Source organism: Melozone crissalis, unplaced genomic scaffold (genome assembly GCF_028551555.1).
Source record: "Melozone crissalis strain CALT ecotype California unplaced genomic scaffold, PUWL_Pcris_2 ptg000063l_1, whole genome shotgun sequence".
NCBI lineage: Eukaryota > Metazoa > Chordata > Aves > Passeriformes > Passerellidae > Melozone > Melozone crissalis.
In genome coordinates this window covers 3,269,451-3,288,985 of record NW_026535841.1, presented here as the reverse complement: position 1 = coordinate 3,288,985, position 19,535 = coordinate 3,269,451, and the positions used below count along the sequence as shown (strand labels likewise).

The 19,535-nt window shown below is 53.0% G+C and overlaps 1 protein-coding gene across 3 annotated transcripts in view; it reads right to left on the bottom strand.

Moving 5' to 3' along the window:
* Positions 1 to 4,691: 4,691 nt before the first annotated feature.
* The window catches only part of KSR2 (kinase suppressor of ras 2), an 87,657-nt gene continuing 72,813 nt past the window's right edge, over positions 4,692 to 19,535 (bottom strand). For 2 of the 3 annotated variants that reach the window (XM_054288592.1, XM_054288595.1), the window contains 5 exons: positions 15,580 to 15,713; positions 11,825 to 11,956; positions 8,390 to 8,519; positions 6,831 to 6,964; positions 4,692 to 4,782 (listed from right to left, as the gene is read on the bottom strand). In XM_054288592.1, coding sequence (XP_054144567.1) covers positions 4,776 to 4,782; positions 6,831 to 6,964; positions 8,390 to 8,519; positions 11,825 to 11,956; positions 15,580 to 15,713 — 537 coding nt within the window. In that variant the 3' untranslated portion in view covers positions 4,692 to 4,775. Of the gene's footprint in view, positions 4,783 to 6,826; positions 6,965 to 8,389; positions 8,520 to 11,824; positions 11,957 to 15,579; positions 15,714 to 19,535 lie in introns of those variants that run through there. The other variant, XM_054288594.1, reaches the window with a different exon arrangement.

The window sequence follows — 19,535 nt, the reverse complement described above, 5'->3', positions numbered from 1 at the left end:
CGGGGAGAATCCATCGTGCCTTTCTCAGAAATTCCTTTTTTTTTGGTTTTTTTTTTTAGTTTTTCTCAGTAGTTTGTGGGGGTGATTTATATTTTTATTTCTCACCAGCTTCTTTTTTTCCGGAGGTGTCTTTTTTTTTTTTTTTTGCAACGACGACAACAAAATATATATATATATATATTTATATTTATATATATATTTATAAAAAGAAAAAAAAGGGGGTGGAGGGAGGAAAAGGGGAACTGAAAATCAGCTCATTCTGCAAACTACCACGGAGAAAACGAAGCAGGCCAGCGAGTTCAGTTGGAAACTGTACAAGATTGAGGTCTGTATATATCTATATACATACATATAGAGATATGTATATATATCCATATATACCTTATGTACAAGGCAATGAAATATGGGAATTTACAGGGACCTGAAATTAAAGGCAGCGCTCGCAGCTGACCAAGCTTCACCCCCCCCAAAGAGTTTCTGTTGGCAACGAAAATAGATAAATTCAAATAAATTCACAGAAAGTCAAATAAACTTAAATAAATTCATAGAAATTCGATGAAATTCAAATAATTTAAAATAAATAAAGGGTGAAAAAAGGAGGAAGGGCTTGATTCAGGGCACTTGGGGGGTAGAGAGGGGCTCAGCACAGAGCCCTTCTCCGAGTTCCAGGCACCAGCTCTTCCATAGAATCCTAAATTGGCACAGGGAGGGGTTGGGCTGGGTGTTGGGAGGGGATTTTTCCTGGTAAGGACAGGCACAGGTGCCCAGAGCAGCTGTGGCTGCCCCTGGATCCCTGGCAGTGCCCAAGGCGAGGGGCTTGGAGCAGCCTGGGGTGGGGAAATGTCCCTATCCATGAGGTTTGAGTTCCCTTCCAACCCAAACCATTCCATAATTCCATGCTCTGGGAAAGGCTGAGCAGCCCCTCCACCTCCAAGATATTCATTTGTGCCTCCATCCATCCCAAACCTGCACCATCCCAGCTCCTGCCACAGCCAAGGACTGGATAAAAGTCATGGGGACCAAACTCTGAGCTCGTCATTCCCAGAAATCGCCCGGTCAGGGCTCAGCGAGGACTTGGGAATTAGTGGGGAAAAGGGAAATAGAAGGAAAAACCAGAGCAGGGAATATCCTTCAGCAGGCAAAGGAGCACACAGAGCTTTGGGGCCACCTCTGGGAGAGTCCACACAGCCCAGCCCCAAACGTGGGGCTGGAAAAATGCTGGAAAAATCCTCAGGCAGCAGCAAAGTCAGGGAGCTCTGGGAAGAGAGGGGAAGGTGATGGGAGGATGGAGCAGCAGGGCTGGGCCAGGAGAGCATCCCTGGGCTGTGAGAGCATCCCTGGGGCTGGGGGCAGCTCCTGCATCTCAAAGGCAGCTGAGCCCAGCTAAGCCCAGCCTGGCTGGAAATAGCCCTGGCTCTGGATGGACCCTCTCATCCTTCAGAGCTCCCATTAGAAACTATTGTGGAGAGCTTTTCCTGCATTCCCTCCCTGCTGAAGTGCTGGATATTTATAAACTGGGCCAAAGTTAAAAAAAAATAAATATCCTTCACAAAGGCAGAGTGAAAAAACCCCAACCAACAACAGCAACAACAAGATTTGTTGGTTTGGTTGGTGGGTGGGGTTTTGTTTGAATAATGAAGACTTCAAAATTAAGGAGGAATGATGGGAATAATGTGGCAGCCTGGACAACTGCAATGGAAGGGAAGGAGCTGCTCCTCGGAGCTCCTTTGGGGTAAATTCAGGACAATTGCTGCCATTGTGCTGTGCCTGTGGCTGAGACACCACAGCGAGGGGAGAGGGGAGGAAGAGGCTGGAGAGGAGGGAGAGGTTGGCTGTAGGAATATTTAGTTTCTTTTAGTTTCTTCCTGATATTTCGTTTTTTCCAGATGCCCAAAATTCAGTGGAGAAGGGTGAGGCCAAGGGGGAATGAGGCAGGACGAGGGGAATGGCTTGAAAGTGAAAGAAGGCAGAGTTAAATGGGCTATTAGGATGAATTGTTCCCTGGGAAGGTGGGGAGGGGCTGAGATTGAATTCCCAGAGCAGCTGTGGCTGCCCCTGGATCCCTGGCAGTGTCCCAGGCCAGGCTGGACAGGGTTTGGAGCACCCTGGGACAATGGAAGGTGTCCCTGCCATGGCAGGGGTGGGATGGGATGGGATTTGAGGTCCTTCCCACCCAACCATTCCATGGTTCTGTGGCTGAGGCTGCAGCCCAGGGAGGCCCTGACACCCAGCACCCCTCAGTTCATCGTTCCCTCCACTCCTGGCCACAAAATCCATCAGGAATCTGCCAGCAGCTGGGAGACCCCACGGGGGACACCAAGGTGAGGACTTGGGACACGAGGAGCAAACCCACAATGACCCAAGAGAGACCTCGTCCCTTCCACCACACAACATCCATCACACCAGTGATGGGCACCACCCTGGGGTCACCTTCCTCCTCCTCCTCCCAACACCTTCCCCTGACTCCTGCTCCCCTGGGAATCCACCCACACCCGCTCAGAACCAAAACCCACAGAGCCAGCAGGACCCCTGCTCCCTCTGGATGGGGTTTGGGGATGGTGACACCTCCCTGTCCCCAAAACTTCTGGAGAGGGGATTTGTGCCTGCCCCAGAGGCTGGAAGCAGCAAAGGTGAAGGCATTGGTGAGAGATCAGAGGGACCCCAAGGTTTTAGTGCAAGGTTGGTGGCACAGGCGTGCAGAGGGACACCTGGGGGGACAGGGACACCTGAGAATGAGCAGGGACAGCCCAGGCCATGGGTGCTGCAGGCTGGGCTGGGGTGAAAGGCAGGGAAGAGCTGGGATGAGAAGCTGGGATGAGCCCTGACTCAGGAACCCCTGATTTGCTGCTGGAGCAGGGAGCAATTAACCCAAACGAGGGCTCAGCCCCTACAGTCATCCTGCCCCATCCCAGCTCCCTGCGCTGCCTCCCATCCCAAAAACATCACCAGGAAACTCCTCCAGATCCTTTCGGGGGCTGGATCCACCCCTCCCTGCTCCTGCCCACCCTGGAATTCTCACACGTGCACGCATGGGGATTTTAATACCCCCACAATTAAAATCCCATTTCATCCCAGCTGCAATTAAGTTTCTAATGTTCATTTACTTATGCTAAAGCACTCCCAGCACCAGCGAGGAGGAGCTGGAGCAGCAGCCAGACAAAGCAGGGCTGGCTAGGTTTGCAAAGCCTCGTCACGGCTCCAAATTAAAGCGAACTGAGACTACAATTGAATTATCTGGGATGGTTCCTGTCAAGCAATTATGCTGCATGAGAGCCTGGGAATGCAATTTGCTCTCATCTGACAGCTCATCCGAGGGGCTGGAGGGCCCATCCGAGCTGAGAGGGGGGAGAGGGAAACACCAGCACGTGGAATTCAGGTGGAAACAGCAGCTCCCAGGGAGAATTTTTGGGGAAACTCTGTGATTTGGCTGATGGGAGATGAGGGAAACCATCCTGGGTGGCTGAGATGTCCCAGAGCGGGGCTGGGAGCTGCTCTGTACAACCAGAGCCTGCCTGCATTCCCAGCTGCAGGAATGAGCCACAGGAGAGGGGAAGGATCCCAATTCCAGCTGATGCCCAGCCCCAGAGTGTCACAGACATCTTCTATGGAAAATCCTTTCCTTAGGATTTTTCCTCCTGAGAAGCTGGGAGGCCTCAGGAACAAAATGTAAACGTTGATTATCTGCTGCTGTGGAATGCAACAGGTGCATCTGTGATTGGTCTCATGTGGTTGTTTCTAATTAATGGCCAATCACAGTCTCATGGCTCAGACTCTGTCTGAGACAGAAGCTTTTGTTATCATTCTTTGCTATTCTGTTCTATTCTTAGCTGGCCTTCTGATGAGAACCTTTTCTTCTATTTTTTTAGTATAGTTTTAATGTAATATATATCATAAAACAATAAATCAAGCCTTCTGAAACATGGAGTCAGATCCTCGTCTCTTCCCCAATCTGAAAACCCCTGTGAACACCGTGACACCAGAGCAGCCCCAAACCCGGGATTTGGGGAATGAGGAGCAAAGGCAGGAGCAGGGCAGGGATGGAGAGCGAGAGGGCAGCGCCGGCTGATGAATTAACGGGATAAATTAACGGGAATGAGGAGACAGATAAATTACCGGGAACGCGGAGCCGTGTCCCGCTGGCAGGGAGACCCGCGGGGGGACACGTAAGAGGGAGAGAAGCCACTTGTGAAAGGTCAGCGCTGCCCACGGAGGGGCTGCGGGGGCAGCGGGACAGATGCATTTCCCCGCGGGGAGCAGCTAATGGCAGCGGCACTCCCTGGCCCCGCAGGATCCGGGCACAAACTCATGAATCAGCGACGTTCCCCCTTCTTTCATGACAAAACCGCAAAGAAATAAATAAAGGGAATTAAAGAAACCCGCAGAGAGCCGAGAACGAGCCCTCCCCAGCCGAGCATCGTCGTGAGCGCTGGATGGGGATCAGAGGAGCCCTGGGGGGATAAACTGAAGTCATTGTCCTGTGGGTCGGGGTTCTGTCCCCAGAGCCACCGGCTGGGCACGGAGAGCCGCCCGCTGTCCCCATCCCACCGCAGCCGGGGCTGCTGCGGCTCCCGGGGGATTCCCGGGATGCAGAAACGCCGCGGGGGAAGATCCCGGTCCCGGGGGATTCCCGGGATGCAGAAACGCCCCGGGGGAAGATCCCGGTCCCGGTCCCGGCTCGCTGTCGGCCCCGCTGCTCCTCCATAGCGCAGGGTGGGAAGCGGAGAGGAACAGGAGACCCGCTGGGGGAGGAAGGCACCGTCCCACAACTCCTCCCGTCACAGCCTGGAGGAGACACAAGGAGCAGAGTCAGCCCTGGGGAACGTGGAGGTTTGCGGGGAAAATATTTGGGAAAAATCCCTCCTGGAAGAGCTTTGCCACGGAGCTGATCCCTAAACCACCGGGAGAAACCCCCGTTAGGAAAATTAATCCACAAACAGCAGAGGTTTATGTCCGAAAAGGAGACAGAGGAATCCTTTCTGGCTTTATTCCAATAAAGGGAGAGGCCATGGGGCATTCCTGTGGAGTCTCTCCAATTTTTGGAGGACCCAGCCTCCCTTTTTATCCCAATTTCCCAGCCACATTTCCCTTCTCTCTTTCCCCATTTCTAAGGTACTTGAGAGGTTCAGACTTCCCAATACACCTGATACCAAAGATTCCCCCCTAAGGTATAACCCTCCCTTTTAATTCTTATGGAAATTAGGGCTTTTTCTTCCCCATTGTTTCTTTCATCTCACAACGTCTAATTTCGTTTCTCAGCAAACCTTAAGTTTATTTCTAAAGGCAAATCTCTTTTTCCGTTCGTCAATCAGCGGAATCCTTCCCATTGTTTCTTTTATCTCCCAGAGCTGGTTTTATCTGCCAGCAGACCCAGAGTTTGTTTGAAAAGACAAATCTGCCATTCCTCTCATCCCGAACTCCTGCACCTCCCTGCCATCCCTGCCCAGCTCCTGGAGCATCACCCAGAGGGGAAAGGACTCCTTGGGTACCACTCCCATCCCTGTGCATGCAGGAGCATCATCCGGAGGGAAAAGGGCTCCTTGGGTACCACTCCCATCCCTGTGCATGCAGGAGCATCATCCAGAGGGGAAAGGACTCCTTGGGTACCACTCCCATCCCTGTGCATGCAGGAGCATCATCCGGAGGGGAAAGGGCTCCTTGGGCACCACTCCCACCCCTGTGCATCCAGGATCCCGCGGGTTTTGTGCCCCAATCCCTTGGATGCAGGGATGAGGTACCACATCCACCTCATCCCTGCGCACAGCCAGGATTCCTGGACCTAACAGGACCTAACAGGAACCTTCCAGGACCTAACAGGAGCAACAGCCAGAGCCGAGTCCCTGTGGAAGGAATCAGCTGCCGTGCAAAGCCGAGCTGGAACATCCTGATTAGCAAAAGATTGGGCGGGTAATTAACGGGGAGCTGCGGGGCAGCCCCAGCCGGGGGCGGGCAGAGCGTGGCTCAGCGACTGGAAAAAACATTCCCAGAGCCAGCGGAGCGATTCCGCAGCTGCCTGGGGGCCCGGCATCCTCCGGAGCCGCCCTGGTGCCTGCTTGGAGCGTGGCTTGGGAATTAACTCCGCTCCTGATTAACATCTCCCGTTCCGGGTGCCTTGGGGGCCACCTGGCCGCAGGCTTTGCGCTGCTCTCGGCAGCCCCAAGGGACAGGGAGTGGCACTGGGGACATTCCAGACACTCTTGGAGCTGCCCAGAGAAGGAAGAAAGGCAGTTTGTTATCAGGAGCAGGAGAAATGGGCATCTCCCACTTTCTGTAAGGACAAAGAGTGGTCCCTGAACCCCTAAAATGCCCTCACTTCTCTCCCTGAGCCGACATCTCCTCCCCTCCATCCATCCTCCATCCCCCTGACATCCTCCATCCCCTCCATCCATCCATCCATCCATCCATCCATCCATCCATCCATCCATCCACAAAGATCAGTCCCTGAAGCCCCCAAAAATGTCCTCAGTTCTCTCCCTGAACTGACATCTCCTCCCCTCCATCCATCCCCATTCCCAGCCTCCGGGGATGCACGCTGGGAGCAGGAAAAATCCCCCCCAGTGAATGCCACCCCCGCACGGGAGAGATTTCGGTTCTGTTTGTCACAACATGACAAATTCCGGGGAGGAAAATGAGTTTCTAAGTGATTGCTCTGCATTTTGCCTGCTGTTCCCAACAGGGCAGATTCCGAAATCCCAACTGGGGATCCTCTGATGCTGTTTCCTGCAGCACAGGGATGTGACTAAGCCAAAGCAACAGAGCAGAGCAGGATTTGGCCATGGGAGAAGAAGGGATCAGTGATGGAATCTGGGAATTGGGCAGGGATGGGGACTTACTCAGCCGACTTCCAGAAGTGCCCCGGGTGGGAAAGGCGGCGGTTGCGCTTTGGCAGTTTCTCCAGCATGTCCATGAGCTTGGTGAAGGTGGGCCTCTCCTCCTGCTCGTAGGCCCAGCAGAACAGCAGGATGTCCTGGAGCCACGGGGAGAGAGTGTCAGGAAACCCAGGCAGACCCTCTCCCAGTGGGAATTGAGCCAGGCCCACTCCCACCACAACCGTCACCCCCAAAGGAGCCCGTCTCCATCAGCACATCCTTGAGAAGGGCTGGGATGGAAGGGATGTGTCCATCCCATGAGGAGCCATTTCCATCACTAGATTCCTGGGAAGGGCTGGGATGGAGGGAATGTTTCCATCCCATGAGGAGTCATTTCCCTCACTAGATCCTTAGAAAGAGAGGAGGATGGAGGAGACATATCCATCCCATGAGGACCCATCTCCACCACTGGATTCTTGTTAAGGATTGGGATGGAAGGGATGTGTCCATCCCATGAGGACCCATCTCCATCACCACATCCTTGGGAAGGGCTGGGATGGAGGGAATGTTTCCATCCCATGAGGAGTCATTTCCCTCACTAGATTCTTAGAAAGGGAGGAGGATGGAGGAGACATATCCATCCCATGAGGAGCCATTTCCATTACTGGATTCTCAGGAAGGACTGGGATGGGATGGAGAAGACAAATTCATCCTATGAGGACCCATCTCCATCACTACGTCCTTGCAAAGGGCTGGGATGAAGGAGATGAGTCCATCCCATGAGGATCCATCTCCATCAGCACATCCTTGGGAAGGGCTGGGATGGAAGGGATGTGTCTATCCCATGAGGATCCCATTTCCATCACTGTATTCTCATGAAGGGCTGGGACGGAGGAGATAAGTCCATCCCATGAGGACCCATCTCCACCACAGGATTTTTGGGAAAGTCTGGGATGCAGGGGATGTGCCCAGCCCACGAGAACCCATCTCCATCACTGGATCCTTGTGAAGGGTTGAGATGAGGAAATGTGTCCATCCCATAAGGAGCCATTTCCATCACTGGATTCTGGGGAAAGGCTGGGATGGAAGGGATGTGTCCATCCCATGAAGAGCCATCTCCATCACCAGATTCCTTGGGAAGTGCTGGGATGGAGGGAACATATCCATCCCACGAGGATCTGTCTCCATTACTGGGTTCTTGTTAAGGATTGGGATGGACCATCTCCATCATTGGGTTCTTGGGAAGGGCTGGGATGGAAGGGATGTCTCCATCCCATGAGGATCCCATTGCCATCACCAGATTCTTGGGAAAAGTTGGGATGGAGAGAATGTGCCCAACCCATGAGGCTCCCATTTGCATCCCCACATCCCCACAAAAGGCTGGGATGAAGGGGGGTGTCCATCCCACGAGTACCCATCTCCATCCCCTCATCCTTGGGAAGTGCTGGAGCAAAGGGAACATTCAAGCTGAGCTCAGCAGCAGGACCAAGCCTGGCTGGGTGAGATCAGCAGATCCAGAGGGTTTTCCAAGGGCCCCACCAGCCATGTCCCAGTCCATGCACACCCCACAGGGCCCCACCTACCGAGATCTCCTTGCCCATCCCGATCTGGCTGAGGTTGGGCTTCATCCCTCTCCCCACCTGCCAGATGATCGCCTCCGCTGGCTGCGTCTTGAAGGGCCATTCCCGGGCGTGCAGCTCGTACCAGATGGTGCTGTTGGGAGACACTGGGGATCAGAGATGGAGCAGCCAGCAGGGACTCAGGATGGGGTGTGACAGTGGTCACAGGGGTCTCAGGATGAGGGAAGAGATGAGGATCTGACTCTATGTAACAAAAGGCTTGATTTATTTTCTTATGATATATACTATACTAAGAGAATAGAAGAAAGGATTTCATCAGAAGGCTGGCTAAGAATAGAAAAAGAAAGAATGATAACAAAAGCTTCTGTCTCAGACAGAGTCTGAGCCAGCTGACTGTGATTGGCCATTAATTAGAAACAACCACATGAGACCAATCACAGATGCACCTGTTGCATTCCACAGCAGCAGATAATCATTGTTTACATTTTGTTCCTGAGGCCTCCCAGCTTCTCAGGAAGAAAAAATCTTAAAGAAAAGATTTTTCATAAAAGATGCCTGTAACAATGGGGAGATGTCCAGACACTGCACCCACATCCAGCCTCTCTCCCTGCTCCAGAACCATCCAGGAGATTATTCATCCCAGAGGTGCTCCTCGATACAGAGGTGTCACCTCTCCCATTTTCCTGGAGCAAGCCCTGATTCCCACCAGGGGAGATCCCAACCCGTGGGAAGGAGGACAGAGGCTGATGGAGGCCCAGGCAGAGGGATTGTCCCACCTGGATGCAGCAGCTGAAGAGAGGATGGTGGGGATGCAGCTGCCCCTCCAGCAGAATTCCGGGAAGGGACGAGCTTAAGAATTCACTTTCACTCCACCTTTTCCCTTTTTCTCCTCCAAAAAGCTCTCCAAGCTCCAAAAACCCGTGCCATGACCCATCCCAGGTGTCCTCACCAGGTGATGCCCACGTGAAGCCCGGGCCATCTGCTCCTTCTCTCATTGCTAAGCCAAGCCCTCTTTTCCGTGAGGAATCCCAGATCCAAGGGAATATCCCAAAACCAGGGCATCACCGGTGGGCTCCCCTGTGGTTTTCCGCCCCCGCTGCTGCCTGGAAGTTTTGCATCATCATTTTCTGGCACCCGGAGCCTGGATGAGCCTGGATTCCCACAATGCCAGCCCCATTGTCCAAGGCAGATTCCCTGGACCTGCTTTTCCCTCCCTTGTGACCACTAAAAGGATCAAAACCCAGGGTTAAAATGACACCAGGGTGGAAAAAATCTATCTGATAAACGAAATATTCCTCCCGGTTAGGGAAGCTCCCTGATTTTGGGAATTGGAATTCTAATTTTGCACAGTTTGGCTGGAAATCTCAAAAAAAAGTGAATAATGGGAGAATGATGTGGGTGCAGAGGAAGGGGGGGCTTGGGCACAGGACAAAATCCTCAGGGGGGAGCATCCAAGCACCCTCAGATTTGATTTAACACATCCAAGGCATTAATTCAGTTTCTCACTGGGAGATTTTTGTCATCTTTAAAAGAGTTTTTCCTCTTGCTGTCCCTGATACCCAAATCCCTGGAGGGAAGAGACCCCTCAGGATCATCCCTGAGCCTCCCAGGCTTGATGGAGGGCAGCAGAAACAAGAAAGAGGGAAAACGTGGGGAAACCTTTTCATCTTTTCAGGAAACTCACGCTTTCCATTTTTCCCACAACTGAGGGAAAAAAAGGGAAAATTGCGTCTCCCCACCCACTCTCACTTAGTTGGATACGATCCTTTAATTACCTCTTTATTTCTGTGCTGAAGTTGTACCTCAGGGAGGGCACAAAATAAAAGAGCCAGGCCCTTCCAGCTGTAATTACTGCGGGTTTGATGGGAATATTGCCTCGGATAACGGGCCCACGCTCCCTAATCCCACAGCCTTCGAGGTATCCACGAGAAAATTAATCCTCTGGGTAAAGAGGAAAGGGTTTGGGAAAGGTTTAGCGGGGTGGAATTGGGCTCGTGCCCTCAGGGAGGTTTGTGGGCAGAAAAAGGGCAGGAAGAATGAGCTGGTTTGCTGAGGAAAACTTAGGAATTCTCATTTTTCTTGGCTTTTGGCAACTGCTCGTAGAGCTGGCACCACCTCCAGCCCTCTGCAGTGGCTGGAGGGGGACATTGGGGTGTCCAGGGGCTCCAGAGCTGTGCCCCCAACCTTTGGCATCCCCATCCATCATCATCCAAGCACCTTCTCATCAGTTCCCACCCCAGGAGGGTGCAGGGGAGAGATGATGCCAGGCTGGCATTCCCAGGATGTTCTGGATCCCATTGCCTAGAGCCACCAAGGCCATGGCCAAAATAGGAAAATTTGGTAATTTAGAGAGAATTGGGGTGTCCAGCCCCCAGAGCTGTGTCCCCAACCTTTCACATCTCCATCATCCAAGCACCTCACTGGCATCTGCACCAGGAGAGGGATGATGCCAGGCTGGCATTCCCAGGATGTTCTGGATCCCATTCCCTGGAACCACGCTGATCCGTGGCCAAAAGAGGAAGATTTGGTAATTTAGAGAGAATTGGGGAGTCCAGGGGCTCCCAAAGCTGTGCCCCCAACCTTTGGCATCCCATCCATCATCATCCAAGCACCTTCTCATCAGTTCCCACCCCAGGAGGGTGCAGGGGAGAGATGATGCCAGGCTGGCATTCCCAGGATGTTCTGGATCCCATTGCCTGGAACCACCAAGGCCATGGCCAAAATAGGAAAATTTGGTAATTTAGAGAGAATTGGGGTGTCCAGCCCCCAGAGCTGTGTCCCCAGTCTTTGACATCTCATCTCCATCATTCAAGCACCTTCTCACTGGCATCTGCACCAGAGAGGGATGATGCCAGGCTGGCATTCCCAGGATATTCTGGATCCCATTGCCTGGAGCCACCATGGTCGTGGCCAAACCAGGAAGATTTGGTCATTTAGAGAGAATTAGGGTGCCAGGGGCTCCAGAGCTGTGTCCCCAACCTTTCACATCTCCATCCATCATCATCCAAGCACCTTCTCTTTCATACCTGCCCCAGGAGGGTACAGGGGAGAGATGATGCCAGGCTGGCATTCCTGGGATTTTCTGGATCCCATTGCCAAACACCACTCTGGTGCAAAACAGGAGGATTTGGTAATTTAGAGAGAACTGGGCTCTCCAGGGACTCCCAGAGCTGTGTTCCCCTCCCAGGCTGGCATTCTCTGGGTAATGGGATGCTCTGGATCCCATTACCCAGAGCCAGCCTGGTCTAAAACAGGGGGATTTGGTGATTTAGGGATGCTTCCACTCAGAATTTCTCAAAGTTGGAAGGTTCATCCAGCCCAGCAATGGGAATTCCATCCCTTGGATTTGGGACAAACAAAGAGCGTCCTCTTCCCCTCCTGAGCCCAGAGCAGCTCCCACCTGCCCCAACCATGCCAGATCCCTGTCCCAGGACTCACCCCAGTGCAAACACATCCGAGTGCTTGGAGAAGGGCAGCTTGTCCTCCTCGGTGTCGGGCGAGAGCTGCCGGATGATCTCGGGGGCCAGGTGGCACAGCCAGCCGTTCTGGATGCGCAGCTTGTTCTCCCTCCTGTGGGACACGGAGCCGTGGGGACACAGGGCACAGCACCACCAGAGACGCAGCTGCCCACCCTCCTCATGGGAATTTAAACCTGGTTTTACCCTGCTCTGAGAAATGTCCCTGCCAGGCAGCAGGACGAAACTGGGGCACGGGATGGTGGTTCCTGCCAGGGCATGGAGCCAGAGCTATGAGCACACCAGGGCACAACACCACCACACCCCCAGCTTTCCACCTTTTTCCCAAGGTTTTTAAGCCTGGTTTTCCCACCTCATCCTTGCAAAGTCAGGTTTTAACCCTGCTCTGAGAAATGTCCCTGCCAGGCAGCAGGACAAAGTTGGATGGTGGCTCCTGCTGGAACATGGAGCTGGAGCCGTGGGTACCCTGGAGCACAGCACCACCACAGCCCCAGCTGCCCACCCTCCTCACAGGGATTTAAGCCTGGTTTTATCCACACCATCCTTGCAAAGTCAGGTTTTAACCCTGCTTTGAGAAATGTCCCTGTCAGGCAGCAGAACAAAATTGGATGACGGTTCCTGCTGGGACATGGGGCTGGAGCTGTGGATACACCAGGGCACACCACATCCCCAGCTTCCCACCCTCTTCCCAAGGTTTTTAAGCCTGGTTTTCCCCACATCATCTTTGCAAACTCAGGTATTAACCCTGGTCTGAGAAATGTTCCTGCCCAGGCAGCAGGACAATACTGGGTCACAGAATGGTGCTTTAGGGGAACTTTGGCTCTCCCAGGCTGGGGATGGGGATTTAGGGTCTGCTGGGGCTCCTGCTGTGCCCTTTGCACCAAAATCCCTTAAAGGATCCAGGGGTATCCTGGTTTGAAAAGGAAGTGAGTTTTTTGGGAGTTTGGTGGTCAAAAATTGGGGATGAATTCCCCCAGAGGCCCCACCGTGGTTGGAGCAAGAAGCTGGACTGGACGCCACAAAGAGGCTCTTCTGACCAAACCATCCTAAAGTAACAGCCTGGACATTGGTGTTTTCAGCTGTTTGGCCCCAAAACAGCCCCTCCAAGTCCAAGCCTCCAATGTCACCTCCCGTGGGACCAGCCTGGCTTTATAACAACCCCTCATTTCACCTCATCTCTCTGTCCTTCCTCCACCTCCCCAGGCTCTCTCTACTTGGGATAAATCCATTGAAATCCTTTGGCCAACGGCTGAGGATGACATTGGTGAATCCTCCATCCTTTACATCCTCCAGCAGGGATGTATTGGGATACACTGCTGGCTTCAAAATCCCTGGATCATCAGTGGTGGTGACACCTGAGGCAGCTCCATCATGTGTCTGAGCCCAGGTTCAGCAGCAGGAGGGAACAAACCTTTCCCACGTCACCTTGGGCTAGCTCCTGCCAGGAATTTCTCCCTGTTAGTGCTTGGAACCCTCCCAAAGATGGGGATGAACAGGGCTAAGGGATGGCTGTGGGGTCATCTGTCCTCCTGAATGTCAGCCTGGGGCCAAAATCCCACGGGAAACCATCCAGGGATGGGGTCCCACCTCAAAGCTGGCTCATAATCCCAAAATGGCACAATCCAGATCCTCCCACCTGCAAAGCCATCCCCATTCCCAGTGACAGGTCTGGCTGTGACCAGAGGGACCCCTTCCCTAGGGAGGGACACTGCCACTCCTGGGAATCACTGATGAAGCCTCCTGGTCCTCTCTAGGGTGTCCATGGCTCCTCTCCACCCTCCTTGTCCCCTTTGGTGTGTTCATGGCTCCTCTCCATCCTCCTTGTCCCCTCTGGGGTGTCCATGGCTCCTCTCCACCCTCCTTGTCCCCTCTGGGGTGTCCATGGCTCCTCTCCACCCTCCTTGTCCCCACTGAGCCCAAGGACACTTAAGTAAAGGAGGAATAAATCTGATTTCAGCAGGGTGAGACCCCCAAGTCACCAAATCTCTGCAGGAAGTGTTTTAACCCCAGCAAAACCGGCTGAAGAAATGTCACCATCCTTAACCTGACCTCCAAAAATTGGCTTCCTTCCCAACAGATGTTTTTCCAAGCCACTAAGACCCAAAATTGGGATTTATCTCCTGTCTTCGAGACAGGGAGAGACACCAAAACCAGCAAAAACCCACCCTGAAAAGGGGAGGTCAGACCTGCAGACACTTCCTGTTCCAAAATTCATGGTGGCTGTGGATCCCTGCTCTGCTCTCAGCTCCCCTCTAGCAGAAAACATCTGCTACCAGCAGCCCAGGGCACAAATTTTCCCATTTTCTCCATTTTTCCAGCAAAACTCTGCTCATTTCTCTCCAGCCTTGCTTTCCTGGCCATCTCCTGGATTCTGACCTCACAAGGGACATCCCAATCTTGGGCAGAGGTGCCCACACATCAGCCACCTCCTCAGAAACCCCATTTCTCATTCCATCTCTGGAGCATCCCTGACCTTCACAGCAAAGATTCCTGCCAAAGCTTGGGCAGTTTTGCCCAAATCCTCGTTCCCTGCTGGAATGAGCTGTCCCTTCCTCCTGGCAGGCCCTGAATCCCAAACCCCCCACCAGGCTGCCAAACCAGAGGCAAATCCCACTCTGGATCAGGACATCCTGATTTCCTGGCTTTCCAAAGTTTTTGGCCAAGTTTGTGCTGAAATCCGTTGATATTCATCCAGGCAGAGTGGAAAATCTGGGAGTGTGGGATGGAGAGAGGCGGCCACTGCCATTTCCTTTAATTCTTTGAAATCATCACTGGGAAATTGGGGAAAAATCCATCATTTCCAAAGTGCTTTTTATCTCCTGAGCATCTTTGCCATGGAGATGGAAGGACCAGGAGAAAACTGCCCAAGCTTGGGCTGTGCTGTTCCCAACAAAGGGTTTAGAAGGAAATCCAACACAAAGGATTTAGTGGGAAAGGTGGGAAAAATCAGCAATGTTCTTATTCCCCACTTAAAAATGGAAAATATAATTTCTGTTCTTCCTTCTCTGCTTCTGTTTCCTTTTTCCACCCCAGCTTTGCTTTTCTTCCTTTCCACAGCTGCTGGAACGCCTCTCCCTGCCATTCCTACAGCTGGAAAGCCCTCCCAAAGCATCAGGAAAAGAAATTTAATAAGGAACATTTACCAAAACCTTCAGATTTAAACCCTCCGAGACCCCAAAATGTCACAGTGTTGTGAAAATCCCAAGCTTAGCTCTCATTGTCCATGTCCTGCGCCATGCCCAGCACAGACACCGTGGCCAGATGCCTGTGATTCCCAAAATGTCACTGGAGTGGGGACAGCACAGGGATGGCATCACTCAATCCAGGCAGGGGATGGAGCAGATGCCAGGGATTTATAACGATGGAAAGGGAAAAGCCAAGGCATGAACCAGCCCTACTGCCACAGCAGCATCTCCTGGCTGGCTGCAGGGTGGTTTGGCCATGGCAATGATGCATCCCACGGGAAGAGGTTGGTCCAAGGGGAACAATCTGCCTCTCTGAGCCAAAATTCTAGAGGCTCACTCATGGCATCGTGTCCCTCCCTATGGATCAAACCCAACTCCCTTCAAACAGAGCAGCCCCACAAAACTCTAGGGCCTCTTGAGCTCCTGTCTGCTGAGGCTGGGGATGGAAAGAAGCACTTGGAGAGGGATTTTTTGGGATTGTTCCCAGCTTTAGGGCACAGGGAGGAGCTCCAGGGTGTCCATGCCCTCCTACCTGCCTGCCTGGAGAACCCCGGAGATGCTGAAGAGCCCAAAGTCGGTGATCACCACCTTCCCATTGTCGTAGAAGACATTCTTGGACTTGAGATCCTTGTGGAGGATGCCCTTGGCATGCAGGTATCCCATTCCCTGGGGTGGAACAGAGAGAGGAAAACACCCTAAGGTTACACAAACAGCACAAACGGGCGGGATAACGCCGGAGTGGCGGCATTCCCATGGGATCCATGAGCCACCATGGCACAAACAGGTGGCATTCCCATGGGATCCATGAGCCACCATGGCACATCCAGGTGGCATTCCCATGGGATCCATGAACCACCACAGCACAAACAGGTGGCATTCCCGCAGGATCCATGAGCTACCACGGCACATCCAGGTGGCATTCCCGTGGGAACCACGAGCCACCATGGCACATCCAGGTGGCATTCACGCGGGATCCATGAGCCACCACAGCACAAACAGGTGGCATTCCCATGGGATCCATGAGCCACCACAGCACAAAGAGGTGGCATTCCCGCAGGATCCATGAGCCACCACGGCACATCCAGGTGGCATTCCTATGGGATCTATGAGCCACCACGGCACATCCAGGTGGCATTCACGCGGGATCCATGAGCCACCACAGCACAAACAGGTGGCATTCACGCGGGATCCATGAGCAACCATGGCACATCTAGGTGGCATTCATGAGCCACCACGGCACATCCAGGTGGCATTCCCGTGGGATCCATGAGCCACCACGGCACATCCAGGTGGCATTCCCATGGGATTCATGAGCCACCACGGCACATCCAGGTGGCATTCCCATGGGATCCATGAGCCACCACAGCACATCCAGGTGGCATTCCCGTGGGATCCTTGAGCCACCACATCACATTCAGGCTGGACCATGTCCCCAGAGGGCCCTGAAGGAAGGGAAAGTGCCTGGAAGGGATGGGCTCCTGGAGGAGATGAGATTATGGAGTGGGTGTCCCAGCTGCCATGGCGCCTGCTCATTTTCCTGATTAATTGATTCCACAGGAAAAATGAGCAGCAAACCCACCCGGCAGCCGCTTCCCTGGAACCCTCTGCTGGGAAATGGATGGTGATGATGTTTCTGCCTCTGTGTTTTTGGGGGCTGGCAGAGGAGGGTAATAATTCACCGCTCCCCACAGCCCCGCCGGCGCTTCCGACGGCCCCATCCGCCTGGAAACGGGCGCCTCGCGGGAGTCCTGCCTTAATTCCTTCCCCCCAGGAAAAAACTGCTCGGCGGTTAATTAAAATTAGTGCTAATGAGGCACAAAAAGGCCATGGGTGGGAAATCCAAACTCTCCTGTTTAGCCTCTGCAAATCAAGCAGACTGCCGGCAGCTCCGCGTGGCGGATGTTCAGCTCCGCGGGATCATTCTGGGAACGGGGAGGGGGATAAAGCACATTTATCCCAACTTCAGCAGGGATTTTCGTGCTGTCCCACTTTTCACTCTCCTAAGCAGACTCGGGGAAAACTTGATCTGCAGGATGCTGCTGGAGGATCAATGGGCAACAGGCCGGCAAACTGTTGCTTAAGAGGGAATATTGGTTGTCTGGCACTGGAAAAAGGGGGATTTATTAACTGGAATTCCATGGGGATCCATCCATCCTGAGTCTCATCTTTTCATCTATCATCATTAAGCATGCAGGCTGTGCGAGATGAATTTATTTTTAAGCTGGCGGCTGATGTGGAGCCAGAAGCCCAATCCAAATTCCACCATCTGGAAAAAGTGGGAAAACAAACAGAAAAACACCCCAACCCAGCAAGATATGGGAGTTTCACTGCACCCTGTGGGGAGAAAATCCTACAGAGCTTCTGCCAAGGGATGCTGGAGGAAGGAAAGGATTTGGGGCTGGACGCCAGGACCGTTCCAGGCACCGGGATTAATTAGGGGTCTCCATTTCCCAGCACATGAAATAACAATGAGGTTTAAAAAAATCGGCTTTCAAATGTCACTGTCACCTCCAGAAAGTGCCAGGGTGGAGCAAGGAGCAGCATTCCAATGTTTGCCCGGCCAGGTGCAGTGCATGGATGAGCCCCAGTGCCACGGGAATGCTCTGCAGCCCCTTTCCATTGTTTGAGGGTGATGGGACCCCAGAGCAGCACCAGGACCTCACTCCCATATCCATGGAGCTCATCCCCATGGAATCACCAAACACAGCCCGGCCTTTGCTGGAGGAATTTCTCCGGGCAAACCCCAATCCCTCACCTCGCTCCGTGCAGATCCCACTGCAAATTGCAGCCCTGCCACCTCAGCCCCTGGGATGATCCCTGAGGAAACGCTCTGGGGCCAGGAATGCCTTCATGTGCTGGGCTGTGTGAAAAGCCAGCTCCCTCTGCCGGCACTGCTCCCGGGAGGAATCTTCCTCCCTCTGTCGGGATCAGTCATCCTCCCCCTCCTGAGGATCTCAGGATAACCTTGCACCCACTGATCCAAGGAGCTGAGCAGCTCTCCCATCACATTCCAGGACTCAAAGGATAAAACCAAACAGCTGCTGTGACTGTGCAGAAAATCCAAAGCCTCCAGAAAATGCAGCTCCATCCAAGGCCACCCCAAACAAAGTGTTGGGATTTCCCTTCCTGACACCCACCACTTCCAAATCCCTCAAAATATCTGCTGGGGAAAGGTGGGAAGGGTGGGAATCTGCTGCTCCTCAGCAGGAATGGGCCATGGGGCTGGGTCATGGCATTGGGGACTTCTCCAGGAATTCCCTTTGGTGCACAGGGAGAGCATTTGGAGCTCTGCTAATTTCTCCAGGGATCTGGGGTGGATACAAAACCTCTCTGCCTCTCAACACCACAGGCTTGGAGGTTTCCAACCTGCTCCCAACAGGCAGCAGCTGCAGAAAACAAGGATGTCTCAGCCTCATCCTCGAAACCCACACGGAGCAGCGAACCCACGCAGGGAAAGGGGCTGAACAGAGCTGCTGTTCCTGCTGGGAACATCTGGAAGGCAAAAGACCTGAGCACACAAAAGGGGGGGAAAATACAAGGCTAGACTGTGATGCTTCAAATGTTTGCTCAGCAGGAAAAAATCTGTGTCTAAAAGGTGGAAAACGTGGATCAGAAGTAGGAATTCAGGAGGGAGAGACTCTGGGCTGCCTCAGGCACCTCCAGCTCAGGCCATGGCTCTGAGGTAGATAAAGATGCAAGTTGTGCTCATCTGGAGAGTCCAGGAGGATTGAAGGAATTTAAAATTTAAAGTTAAAACTGAATCTAAATAAACACAAAATAAACAATTTATTAAGGACCATCCAGAGAAAAGGCACTGCCCAGGAAATATTGTTGAACACATTCAGCTTTTAACCTGGGTTAGAATATTTAAGGGGGGCTAAGGTCTGCCAGAAAACCTGATTATCTGCTGTTTTCCCACCGTTACATGTGGGATCAGCTCCAGGTTTGGGCTCCAGGGTGGGAAGTGTTGGCTGACCTTGAGCAGGGCACGGGGGCACTGTCACAGCTCCCATGCCAGAGCACGTGCCAAATATTCCTGGTGATAAATCTGTTTGGAATCACAGCACAACCCCGTTCTGGCAGGCAGCTCAACACCTCAGTGCTGCTGCTGACATCCCATGGGAAGCTGTGAGGGCTCAGGACCCGAATTCCCAGCCATTCCACCCTGCCACGGGAGGATCCTGCATAGGATTGTTTGTAGGGACACGTCTGAGGTGTGGAAGACGCACTTGGAGTCATCCCTGGGAAATGAAAAGCGTGTTTAGCTCTGGAAAATGTATGTGAGTTTGGCCTTGTGACACTATGGCATGGATTTCTCCAGGAACCTCGGCCCTGGGAATGTTTTGTGGGAATACTGGGAATGCTGGAAGTGTCCAAGGCCAGATTGGATGGGGCTTGGAGCAACCTGGGATAGTGGAAGGTGTCCCTGCCCATGGTAAGGGGAGGAATGGGATGAACTTTAAGCTCCCTTCCAACACAAACCATTCT